This window comes from Melozone crissalis, unplaced genomic scaffold (genome assembly GCF_028551555.1).
Source record: "Melozone crissalis strain CALT ecotype California unplaced genomic scaffold, PUWL_Pcris_2 ptg000045l_1, whole genome shotgun sequence".
NCBI lineage: Eukaryota > Metazoa > Chordata > Aves > Passeriformes > Passerellidae > Melozone > Melozone crissalis.
In genome coordinates, this window is record NW_026535823.1 from 9,674,840 (window position 1) to 9,687,961 (window position 13,122).

Sequence of the window (13,122 nt, forward strand, 5' to 3'; positions counted from 1 at the left end):
ATTGAAATCCTTAGGCAACGGACATAAATCAAAACACATAATTATGTGGAAGTATTGAGTCAGAATGCAAAGTAAGTATAGCTTGCAAGTAAGAGGGGGAGAAAAAAAGAAAAAAAAAGCCAGATAAATCAGAAGTTGTCCACATTGGTTTGCATTGGTTTGATTTTTCTTCTTTTTTGAGGAGGTTGTTGTTTAACTACCCACCAGGAGTTAATAGCACACCTCTGCTCTTCCCTGTCCTGTTCTCCCTGACCACCTGATGTTTTCCTGAACAAAGTGCCTGTTTTTGCAGGAAGAATGCAAGCCTCATGCTTTAAGTAAGTGTGCAAGAGTTCATTCACATTTTCTCTGCTCCAGAGAGCCAGGAGCCTGGAGCACAGCCAGAATCAATCCGAAGCACTCCATGGAAGGAATGCAAAGGCCTAAGATCTGCCTTCCAAGTGAAACACGTTGCTGTTACTCATGGGGCATTTCCAACAGCAGCACAATGGGCTGCCATCTCCAAACCAAAGACATCAGCCCTGCCCTAAAGGGTTTCTACTCTAAGAAACACAAAATGCATCACAAGTACAGCCAGAGAATACTACAAACCAAGCAAATAAAAGCAGAGCAATATCATCATAATAATTTTCTTGCTGCATTTGCATGGAATATTAAAGCCAGGTTTCAGATGTACCACAGGAGCATTTAGTTAATTAATTTATTTTGCACTGAAGACAACAGCTAATCCAGATGAGTGCACTGACTTGTTTGCATCCCAACACCAACACATCTCTGAAATGTTATGAACCTCATCTGACAAGTTCTATCCACAGGAATCCTCCAAACTACTGAAGGACATTCTGCACTCAATTTGAGTCAAAACAAAAACTCAAGCTTGTGTGGGGCATGAACTACATTTAGGAAGGAATAAAACCCCAGGTAGCTCTAACATGATAGTCTATTTCTGCTTTAGGATTTATAGACACTAACACAGAGCCACTGGGATCTGGCAGCCTAATGAAATCTACCACAAGTCTCCAGTCAGAAGCCCAAGGGCTACCTCAAAGCATTCAGTCATTCCATACTGTTCAGTCATTCTGAGATCTTTCAATGGAAATGCCACTTAGTAATAAAAACATGCTGTTTTACTTGCACAGAGAGCCCATGCACTCCCCAGAAAGAAAGAAACAGCTACTGGGTGGAAGAAAGGTTGAGTCTCCATGGGGAGAAAGGCAGTACCAAAGCAGGTGAGGGGGAGGGGAAAAGAAAATAATCCTTTAAACTGCTTTCAAACCAAAAAAGGTGGGAAGAATAGAAGAGGAAAAAAATAGATGAAGTACACTATAATAACAGGATTACTCCACAAAAGCACTTGAAATGCCTACAACTCCTTAGTGCCATTGTGGCCCAGGGGCAGCACTGGGGGCTGATGTCAGAGCCATGTGCAGGACAGCCAGGGAGGTGGCACACAGGAAAAAGTCAGAACTCCATCAGTCTGCAACTCAGGAGAGCAAAAGGTTAACAAATGTCACCATGCAAAGTTTCACACCTGAGGTGGAGCTGCCAAAATCTCATTTTGATTGCCAAAGCTGCTGAAGGCAAGCTACACTCTGATGTGCAACAGATGGTTTATGCAACTAAACGGAGATAAATGTGAGAGGCCAGAAAAAAGGAAAAAAGTCTGCTGAAAGTCTTACCCTTAGAGGTCCCACAGTGGCACACAGATCTGAGAAAAGACCTGAAGGCTTACAGTAGGTAGAACATTACATATTTCAGCACAATGCTTGGAAGTAACAACAAAAAGCAAACAAAAAAATGTCTGAGGAGCCCACATGTAGAGTACCCTGCTCTGCTCAAGCTGCCTCATTTTAAAGCAGCTATTGTGAAGATCAATGGGGGAAAGCAAAGGGCAACCCACACAATTCCTGCTTTTGCAGAGTCTAAAACTGCACAGATGCAAACTTTTGCTTTACACACATAAAAAAGAGCAGGATCTGAGCACCCAGAGTTCTCCTTAACGAGGAGGAGGTTGCAGGGCTGCTGGAAAACCAGCCCACACCAAACTCCTATACCATGTGGCAATATGGCCCTGATACCTCCTGGGCATTAAAGTCCTCATTATTCTTTTGATAAGTACCTATGTTCAGTCTAATTCTCCCTCATTAAACATTTGCTGGAAACAAATTGAAACCAGAACTTTATAAGCAGCCACACATAATAATCGTCATTTTAAACCAAACTAGAGGTTTTCTCTCCTCCAACCAGATGCTAAAGAAGAAGGTGAAGAAATAACACACATAACATTCAGAATAACAAGTCTAAAGGAAAAAACTCTTCTCAGCTGCAGGACATGTTTGTTTTATCCCTAAATCACAAAAAATAATGTCTTGTGTTTTGAATCTCATGTATTTGTTCTCATTATTTATATAAATGTTCAATCCTCTCTGAATCCTCCTGGACTTGGCTGGATTCAGTTACTCTACCAGCAGCAAGTCCCTTCAGGTTAATTACACACAATGCAAAATCACTATTTCTTTCCCCTCTTGCTTTCAAAATCACCCTGGAGATAACATGTCTCTTCTCCACTCACTGTTTTGAAGGCTTTTCCTATATCCTCCTATTCACTGCCAGAATAGAGCCTCAGTCCTATGAGGATTTATTGTTAAACTTGCACATCAGTTGCACCAAGACACAAATATAACAGTCCTCACCTTTTTGGTGTCTCCAATCCCTCTCCACCTGTGGATCCTCTTTCTAGTTCTCCTACCTTTGGGATGAGGGAACAAGCACCAGAATGAGTGAGAAGTTACTGTCATCTCCCTAACAGTATTTTCTAAGCTTCACTTCACTCCCACCTTCCCTGCTGTAACTTAATATTTGAGCTTCCTTTCACAACTGCTGTTGCATGGGCGGCAAATGCTGCCACACAACTCTGGACTCTCAGAAGTCGAGGTCTTCTCCCCAGGTGGTTTTAATTAATTCACTTCTGGTCCTAAATTGTTTCCAGGTGCTGCTGTGCCTGGCTAAGCAGCTGCTCCTCGCTGCATGTGTCACATGTGAAGAAGATATTCATATGATAACAGTGTGAAGCCACTAAATAAATATTACCGTGCAGCTCTGGCAGTTAATCCATCTCCCCCAACATTTTTAATGGTTCAAACCCTTCAGCAGCCTCAAAACCCCAGCCTTTTTGAAGCCACATTGTCCCAGAAATGCTTTTCCCCATCTCTTTTCCACCTCCCCAGTGAAAGGGGAATCTCCCAAACCCAGGCCACAGCACTGAGGCTGAATTTTAATCCCTACTCAATCCTATTTTGTGCTGTGTTACATTACAACATCCAACATAATCAGTCTAGAGAAAATCTGCAGCCATGCTTTGAAAGTTATTTGGGTGAAAGGTGCTGTAAGAATGTAAGACCATTATCTCTTCACTTGGGTGTTTCTGCTTTCCTTGCAGTCCCTATATTGTCACCTCTTGGTGGCATGGTGCTAAACTGAAGTACAGTATTCAGACATTAGCATGAGTTCAGCTTGGTCCAAGGTAAAAGGATTTCCATAAACAGTAAATGCATTTCCATATCCAAAACACAGAATTCCTCACTATAGCTTTAATACTTTATTTAAATTTTTTAAAAAGAAAAAATTAAAATGAGACACACATCCTCATAATCAATAAAATTTTTATTTCATAAGGTGCAAAAACTTAACATAGACTATAGTGGAGCCCTACATGCTAGTGTACCACCCAGGAAGAATACAAGTCACTTTTGAAGAGCTTGTCTGGCCACTGCACATAGTGCTTTTTGGGGTGAATCAAGGGCAAAAGTACTTCTGGGAGACTGCAGGAGCAAACTGTGACACCTGCCCAGAGACAAGGGCTGGTGAGCTGCTCAACCCTTCAGGAATGAGGTTCCAGTTCCTTTTAGGAATCATCTTTCACAGCCTCTGATACTATCTTAATGTGGTACTAACACTAAGACATCACACACCTTTTGCCCTTGCTTTACAAGGCACTACACAGTGACACACAAAGGCAAGGAAGAGCAGGATCCACACCTAGCATTTATTTACCCTGTTACACAAAATAACCCTGCTTTCTCCATGGGGCTAAGCCATGATCTGACTGCTTTGTGCTGGCTTCTTCACACAGGTGCACCCCCTTAGAGTGCTGGCTAAAGGAAATTATATATTTAAAAAACAGCAGGAGTAAAAGATGCAAGTTCAAAGCGTGCATTTACACACCTATTTTTAATTAGCTTTACCAAGGTTAAATTTAAATCCAAGTGTGACTAACGTACGTGAAATGTTTCAGCCTGTTCTTAAATGAAGGCATCAAAACCCCAAGAGTGAAACTAATGGTTTCTGCAGGGCTGTTCTCTGCACAACATCTCAGTCCAGTTCATGTGCTACATCTCACAGCTTTCCAATGACACATAGCCACATTCCTTGCCAACTCCTCCTTAACCCAACAAGTGACCTACATCTAGCATTCAGAGAGAAAGTGCCAGCTCCTTTGCACAGCAAGCAAAATTTGGGGCTTAATCCTTTTACTTACAGCTTCTTAAAACAGCAAGCAAGATAACACTCAGTGATGTCAGCAGCAAGACAGTTAAGGCACTGGAATTTAGGGAGAACCTGTAGCATCCAAGTAGCTCAGCTCAAAAATAGTCATCCTGGCTGTCAGAGGAATTCCCAGGGGAAAGCAATTACAGCACAGGATGTCATTCTAATCCTGCATGTCACAGGTAAATGCCAAGGGCAAGTTTTGGCCATGAGCAGGCTGGCTGGGAGATACCCAAAATACAGATACACACAAGGAGTGCAGCAACAGAACAGTCTCCAGCAGCTTTACTCAAGAGGCTCCCTTAACCCTTGTTATTCCACTTCATGTAAGAATCCTTAGCAAGAGGTGCCCCTGCACAGCCCCAGCAAGGCAGGCTGGCCCTGTCCCTCCCTTGTTCCTCATGGCTGTGCCAGGGCATCCCAGCCCTAACTCAGCCTTCGTAGCACCAGGATTAAAGCACTGCCACCCTGTCACGCTTTGGCAGCTTGGAGTGAGAGGTTTTACACTCCACTGAGAGCTTAACACTGTGCTACAAAGCCAGTCACCCTTCTAATTATGCATTTTGCATTTGGAACTGGCAAAGTAATGGACAGTAATCTTTCAGGCTTCCTTTTTAGAACTCTTAATAGGCTCAGTTTCCATTTTTGAGTGTATATTGCACACACAGCCTCTATTAACCAGCTGATGACTGCATCCAAGACTGCTACTGGGGATATCCCTGCAACCCAAACCAGGAAGCAAGAAGAAAAATATTCCATGAGAAGTCATTAATAAGGGCTATGAATGGTACCATGGTACTATTATGCCCTCATGAAGGAAGGACAGGAGGAAAGAGCCTACTCCAAACCAAAACACAAGCTGAGCGAGATGCCAAAGCTTTCTTCTGGATAACTGACTACATGTCTATAGGTAAAATCATTCTGTTCCCTTGAATACACTACTGTGTGGGTCTCCAGCACTCAACAGGCACCTTCCCCCAAGCAAACCCAATGTGAGCACACCCCATCCTTCTCCAAGACAGCTCCTCGGAGACTTAGGAGTGGATGATAGCACAGCTCAGTTTCCACAGGAAGCCTGTCAGCTCCTTGGGAGCTGCTTTTCTGCTTCTGCCAAATACACAGCCAGAACTACACCCTGGCCTTGCTCTGGGCAGCCAGGACAGGCTGAGGGAACCTGATTTAGCAGAGGGAGGCTGCTTTAGCCAAAAGTGACCAACACATGCTCTAAATCAAGAGACAAAACAGCAAGCTGCAGCAAGGACAATGATCAGCCCAGCCCTTGCCTGCTGCTTCCACAGGAAACTGCACTTGACCAGAACATCTGGGATCTAAGGGTAAGATGAAAAAGAAATCACAGAGCTGGCTCAGAAGGGCAAGTGGGAGGGCAGGAGCAGGCTCAGAGAAAATGCGAGGTTTTACTTCTTCCTAAATGTTGATGATTCCAGGCACCACTTAGATCTCAAGCCATAGTTAGGAGGTCTGTGCTGGAAAGAAAGAAATCCAGACTAAACCTTCTTTCCTGCCATATTGATCAAGTCAGAGAGATGGTTGTGTCCCAGGTCCCAGCTGGGATACAAATTAGTTAGCCACAAGTTTTTGCAATGTTTTTCTGTCTGAACTCTCCAGCACAAACTTCCTGCCAATGTATGTGACTGTGGATGTGTTTAGAAGCCAAACTTGTGGTCACATGCAGTTTTCAGTGCAAGGGAATCACTCACACTAAATTAAAAAATATAAACGAATAAAATTTTTGAAAATTAAAAATTTCTTTCTAAAACGCCACAAAACTCCCAGAAAAGGTAGTTATCAAATAATAGTAGTGCTAAGAATGCACACAAATATTAAGTGATGGATTTGCTACTTTTCAGCTTTTCCCTCTTTCAGCATTTTAAGGCACTGAAAAGCACCCTTCTAACAGCAGTCCATTGACAATTTTGGAAGAACATGTTCTGCTATAAACCTAGCATTAAAATATTAAAGACACTCTAAGACAAGCTATGTTTTGCCTCCATCTCTGCCTGAACAAAGAGCCCAGAGCCATAAGTTCAGCTGTAGCAAAAAAGAGAAAGCAAAAAGTAAAAACTAAGTTTCTAAAATCTCCTCTAGATGTGTAATCCATGCCTAATGAAGCCAGGCAGCTTGGCCATAAGTGAGCAGACTATTTGTCTGTTATCTGGGTATTTAAGACTCAAAGGAAGAGGAGTCCTTGTCATCCATCAGTAAAGCAAGAACCTTGATGTTGAGGACGGATTCTGAAAGCTCAGCAACCATTTCAGGAGTGGGGAGTCAGCACGGAGGCCTGGGGAACTCCAGTTCCTGGCTTCGTTTCCTGTGACCTGCCCCACGAAATGCTCACACACTGTAGGTCTCTCCCTCACTCCTTCCCACATGAAGGACTCTGATAGGAAAGACATTTGCAGGTATTCAGGAGCCCCTCGTGTCTGAGCACTCATTCCTCGCCATTCCCTCCCCTCCCAGGACAGCGGTGCCCCATCCCTCCGTAACTCCTGCAAGGGGCAGATAAAGCACTCCAGCCGCTAGCACGGGGCTTGACAATTGCCACTTCACAGCATTTCAAAACCTCTTTGCTTTTGTTTTAGTGATCTTACCACCCTCGCACACCACACCCGTGCCTCTATTCCTCCTGCACCACTCTCCTCCATCTCCCCACAAACTTCTCCACCCGCCGCTGTTTCCCTTCTCTCCACTTTCCCATAGATCACCGGCTGGAGTTCACCTCCCCTGGCACTGTCAGCACATTGCTCCACAGAAACTCAGGTATTTAGCGGCTGATCCACTCGTACATCCAGAGTTTGGCTGTCCTTTCCTACTTCGGGCTGGAGCATGACTCGGCTCGTCTCTGCCACTGCACGGGTACCTGGCTGTCAGCTCAAGAGCAAAGCCCCCCCCAAACATTTGTCTCTTTTGCTCTGGTGCCTTTTCTTCACGGCACCATCCTCTTTGACATCCAGCCTCCCTGTGGGCTGCACTCACATCCTCACAGGGAAGCTGAATCCCATTTTTCAGGTTCTTTCTAAAAATAAAGTTTCACAACACAATATTCTCTTTCTAACCACATCATTCAAATTCTTTGCTGTGCTCCCAAACCTTCCCTTCCAGTTACCAATACGCCTTTTTCTCTAGCCTGACATAATGCCATTCAAACTGATGATTGTGCACCCCAAATCCTCCTCTTCCCCTCTTCTGAGTGTGCCATCTGTATGTCCAAATCTCTACTTCTCCATCCTGTTCTCTCATAAAGATGTCAGGCCATGTACCTCAGCTTCCATGGCTTTTGTAGCTTGTTCTTCTCTCCAGAATCCTGGAGGCCTCTCAAAATCTATCCTGGAGACACCAAAACCCACTTTATTTTCAAGAAAAATGCATACATGCTTTCTCTGGTTGAATCTATTGTGTTTGGGAGGGATTCTCTCTCAATATTTCTAGAAAGCACACTTGATTTTTGAAGATTTGATACCAGTCATCAGCTAAGATCTATGTACAGTCAGTCCTCTTTTAATATCACGTCTGCACATTCTTTTAAGTCAAAACAGAGCTTTTGTGCAGCATCTCTCACTGAGCTCCCACTAGAGCTTTTAAAATTCCCTAATACTCTAGTGCTTAAAGTCTTAAGCTTCACTAAATATTTAGTGACTGAGTATGTGGTGACAAAAGCAGTGGCTGTTATTGGCATCCTTTGATGTCTAGTATTAAATTTAAAGCTAAGAAATTCAGTGATTATCCGAGAGCTTTACACTACTGAAAGTTTCAGAACTGCTGATGCCTGCTTAAGTCACAGCCTGTTTCTCTTTTTCTTTTGTTAGTTGTAGAAGTTTGAAACACAAGAAAGGCATTTCTGTATTTCAGTAGGCAAGTGTTTATGGTGCTGTAGTTGGAATCTTATGATTGGCCTTTAAACAATCCATTCTCTCATCACAGGGCCAGCCATCCAGTGACCCTGGATGGGTTGTTAGGATGGAGAATCTTAGGGAAGGTTTATTAGACTTGACCTGCCACAAGAACCCCAGTGCTTCAGAAGGGGTCATTCTGCTAAGTGGAGTTTTACAGGACACAAACTGACATTGAAAAAATGTTTTTTAAAAATTAAATCCAGACATGCATATGATCAGTAAGTGAGTTACTATGTTTGTCACTATGAAGGCTCAATATTTGCTGATGTACAAATAGGTTGTCGACCTTGGGTCTTCAATCTAAGCCTGACTTAGAGCACCATCAAAAAAATTAAAATCAACATTGCTAAATCCAACACCTTGTTAATTTAATGCTAATGAGTTTCAAAGTACAGAAAAAAAAATCATAAACCCTTATAAACTCCAGATTAAAAAAAAAAAAAAAACAAACAAAAAACAACGAAGTCACCTGATGACAGTTCTAAAAGAGACAATTTGGCTCTTCAAAGCCAAACTGCTGGGGGCAGGGATGGCTCTTCATAAATAATGCTCTGCGTTAGAGGCTATTTATTGATTTCAGGACCACAAAAAAAGCCATTAATAAAACAAGATCACAAGAAGAGCTTAAAATACTTTATGTTCTGAAGAGCTTAAGGGAAACAAACAGCCCATATGTTCCAAAATATTTTTAAGTAATATACACAAGATTTGGGGGTTTTTGCTCATGAAAGAAACTAGACTGGGAGCTGAGGTCATAGATTTATGCCCGGAACAGGTGTGGATTTCTGACACATTATCTCCTTCCCCACAAACATTCTGACCTCAAAAAACCAACAGGCACAGGATCCTGACAGCCACTGCCCTGACCCTGCAGTCCCTGGTCCTCCTGCTGGGATGGGCAGCATCAGCTGCGGGGATGAGCACAGGAACATACCAGCTCCCTTCCTCTGAGAACAGGACCAAGGCCTGGCAAACTCCTTCTATTACAAGGAACAACACAGCAAAAAGCAGGCAAAAAAATTCAGACTTTCTTTGTATTCAAAAAACAGACTTTTCTAAACTATGTTTATGGGACACAGACACACTCAAAATGATCTTCACCTCTTACACAAAACCAGCTAGGAAAGTTGCAGGAGCTCAAATATAATTGGTAGTATTTTCCTGGTAAAAACAGCAGGCAGAAATGGGAAATCTGCCACCCAAAGGAAGCAGATTTGAAATTATCTGTTCTCATGAGTACTCTGTGTACCGCTTGGAAACACGGGAAGGGGAGACTCTAAGCACTATCTGCATGCAGGACAGAATTTGCTTATTTCTCCTGACGCTGGTTTCAGCTCTGCTGTATTGCTTCATGTCACAGGGGCTTCACAAGAAATTGACTGGATATAAATCTCAGGGCAGTTTTAAAAGCCTTTAAAATACCAACATGGATACTACATCAAGCCAACTTCTTATATTACTGCCTTTGATCCCAAAGGAAAAAAATAAACATAACAAAATACTATGAAGGTTACAGGGATCTCCTGCAGACGTGGCCCCAGCTGCCACAGCTGCACTGATTCCTATGAAGTGAGGACGTTTTTTATCAGCTGGGGACTTGGCCTGATAAAGGTGAAGGCGCTCAGCAGCATGTCAAATCAACTGTGTGCATTTAAGCTTATTTCACTTACCATTAAAGCCTTTGTGCTTTGAAAAACAGTACAGAGCTGTAATTCTTACAGAAATGCAATTAATTTCTCATCTGGCCAAGAAAGCAATACAGAAATAAGACCCAAACCAGTATTCCCTTAAGGTCAGAGGAAGTTTTGCTGACTTTGAGGGACCTTTACCAGTCAAAACAACATAACTATTTGTTTGGAGACCTGAGATAGGTTCCTAACAGCAGAAACGAGCCATAGTCCAGTCTGAAAGAACTGTTAGATGTTCAGCTTCTCAGGCCATAAACTAAGATCCTTGTCTCTGCACCAAGAATCACCTGATACAGGGCCACAGCTGGTCAAATTGTTTTTACAGGTCAAGAAAAGAGGAAGAGTCAACACAAGGAGAGTGTTATTTCAGATGACCCAAGCAGACTAGTTCAGTGTTTGGTTTGTTCTTTTTTTAAAAGAAAATAATGAGAGCGGCCAGTGCTGGAAGTTAATATTGTAACAATTCCTGTGGAATTCAGCTCCCTGGACGGCTCCGAAGTCCATGACCAGCCCTCCCCACCGTGCTAGCCTCACTTACCCCCAGCCACCTTGCTCCTTTGTTGGCAGCCTGCTGAATCTGCACTTTTTTAAGGGTGACATTGTAGACGGCTCCGTCTTCTACCTCTTCACCCCCGTCCTGAAATGTGGTCTGCCAGGAAAAGGAGAAAGAAAAATAAGATGAAAAGGAACGTTCTCCCCCTTCTGCTGACCACAATCAGTCCCAGGTGCTCTGCTGCTGCAGGCAGAGCAGAGGAGATGGGCAGCACAAAGTAAACACAGCAATCAAAGCAATCCAGGATACCCTTAGGTTGAGGGAACACTGGAGATATTCTTGGCAAGCTGTCCTTTCCTGTGGTATCGAGGTACCTGGACTTTCATTTAACTGTTTTTCCCAGACTAGCACATATTTTAAATAGTTGCATAAAGTCTTCTAAGGAAAGAGTTTGGTTTTTATTAGCAGTCGTCTCTTTCCTCCCCCCTTTTCTACAGCAATTAATCTCTTTGGCCTTTCATTTAGGGAAGGATTCGCACTTTTAAAACCGCTGAATTACTTCGGCACACAGCCTTGAATCTTTGAAGCTACACAGCGTTTAAAACACAGCGACATTTTCACTCTCTTGAGAAGGAGAGATTTGTGATTTGCTCTTCCAAAAACCTTATTATTTCAAGAACAAGAAAAAAACCCAAGCAGCTTTAGAGCAGGGGGAAAGCGGGGGAAGGGGGCACAGCATATCCCGGTGCCAGGCATGGCATCGGCGGGCACGGCATGGCCAGCATCGGACACGGCACCCCCGACACCGGGCACGGCATCGCGGGGAGCGGGCAGGGCACGGCTGGCACTGAGCATCGCCGGGCAGCGGCACCCAGGGCAAGGCAGGACACGGGACGGGAGGGGACAGGAGGGGACAGCCGGTTACCATTTTCGCTCTCCACAGCAGTTTCATCCTCGGTGCCTTGCCGGGCGCCGGGTCGGACGCTCCGCGCTTCGCCCGCCGCGGGCCGGGCCGAGCGGAGCCGAGCGGCCCCCGGGCTGCGCGGGAGGGCCGGGCCGGGGGAGGGACGGACGGACGGACGGACAGGGGGAGGCGGCCGCGCCTGGCGCCGCCTCGGCCCGGCCCGCGCGGGCTTTCCTGTTGATGGCCCCGGCCCGGCCCGGCCCGGCCGTGCCTGCGCTGCCCCGGCAGCCCCCGCTCCGCGTCCGGCCCGGCTCCCGGGGAAGCGCCTCCTCCTCATCTCCCTGCCCTGCCCTTCCCTCCTTCCCTTCCCTCCCCTCCCTTTCTGCCGCTGCCCAGGCAGGGCGCAGGGGAGCAGGGGCGACCGCGGGTCAGGTGTCCGGGCTGCCGTGAGGAAGGAATTTTAAGCTGTGCTTAACTTTAAAAACTTACTTCTGCCGCTTGGGAAGTAAGGAAATGAAAGGTTTTAGTAAGCTCTGCCCGGCAGTCGCCGACTCTGTCCTCACTTTTTTTCTATAAGCCCCCATGAGCCCCTCTGTGGATGCTATAGCTGTAGGCACCTGCGACGATCTCAAGACACCCTAAAACCCCACTAACTTCGTTGCCTCCTGAGCTGTCTTTAATTACCCGCTTTTTGGAACTTAGGGAGGATTCAAGTCCACAAATTCCCGAGCAAGGCAACGAAAGTGCTAAGAATTGAAACAGAGCTCAGACCTCCCAAAGCCCCACACTAACCTCCAGCATGTTCCGGGTTTTATTTCCAGTAGTGTTAGCGCCTGAGGAGCATCGCAGGCTCTGGAGCTGTCAGCACTTCTACCTCTTAATGTGAGAAACCAAACGGAAGCAAGGAACATTATTTTCAGCTACGAAACCAAGACTGAGCTGTGTGGTCACAGGTGCCCTGATCTGGTCACTTGCCAGGCTGTGTTTTCAGTTTACGTGTGATCATGAAGTGGTCGGCAATAAACAGATGTCAATAACCTGACTCAAGTGTACTGCACTAAATAATTGAAGTGTAGATTTCCCAGAGTCCTGTGGCTTCTCCTGTAAAACTGCAAAGAGCTTTCTGAATGCTTTAGATTTTACAAACCGCTCTTCCACATCGTAATTTTAATGTGCAGAAAGTGGAGTGTGCCTTGAATCCCTCGTGGCCAGCCCAGCAGGTGTGTGAGTACCTGCAGAGCAAATTGCCATTGAACAGGACCAACATACCAGCATATGCAAATGCACATCCAGCCACAAGAAATGCAACACCAGAGCCAAAAAATTACTCTGAAATAAAAGCTTTTTTTGTGAGATTATGTCCTGGTCCCACAGTACATGCACTACCATCACTTTGGATGGCAGTCACAGAGCAATGGCACTTACTCTATTTCTTTACTAAAAGAAAATGGCAGTGAGTTAATACAGTGGGAAGGAGCTCCTATATTATATTCAATTTAGCTTCTCTTAAATCACATATTTCAGACTGGATCTGTACAGAACACCTTATAGACAGACAAGCTCAGGATTTTCCATTCAAGG

General features: G+C 44.8%; 1 protein-coding gene across 1 annotated transcript in view; it reads right to left on the reverse strand.

Annotated features, from left to right (window-relative positions):
• RGL1 (ral guanine nucleotide dissociation stimulator like 1) overlaps positions 1-11,648 on the reverse strand; it is a 52,918-nt gene extending 41,270 nt beyond the window's left edge. The window contains exons 1-2 of the mRNA XM_054286106.1: positions 11,563-11,648; positions 10,683-10,793 (exon numbers count right to left, since the gene is read on the reverse strand). Coding sequence (XP_054142081.1) covers positions 10,683-10,793; positions 11,563-11,589 — 138 coding nt within the window. The 5' untranslated portion in view covers positions 11,590-11,648. The remainder of the gene's footprint in view (positions 1-10,682; positions 10,794-11,562) is intronic.
• Positions 11,649-13,122: the final 1,474 nt, after the last annotated feature.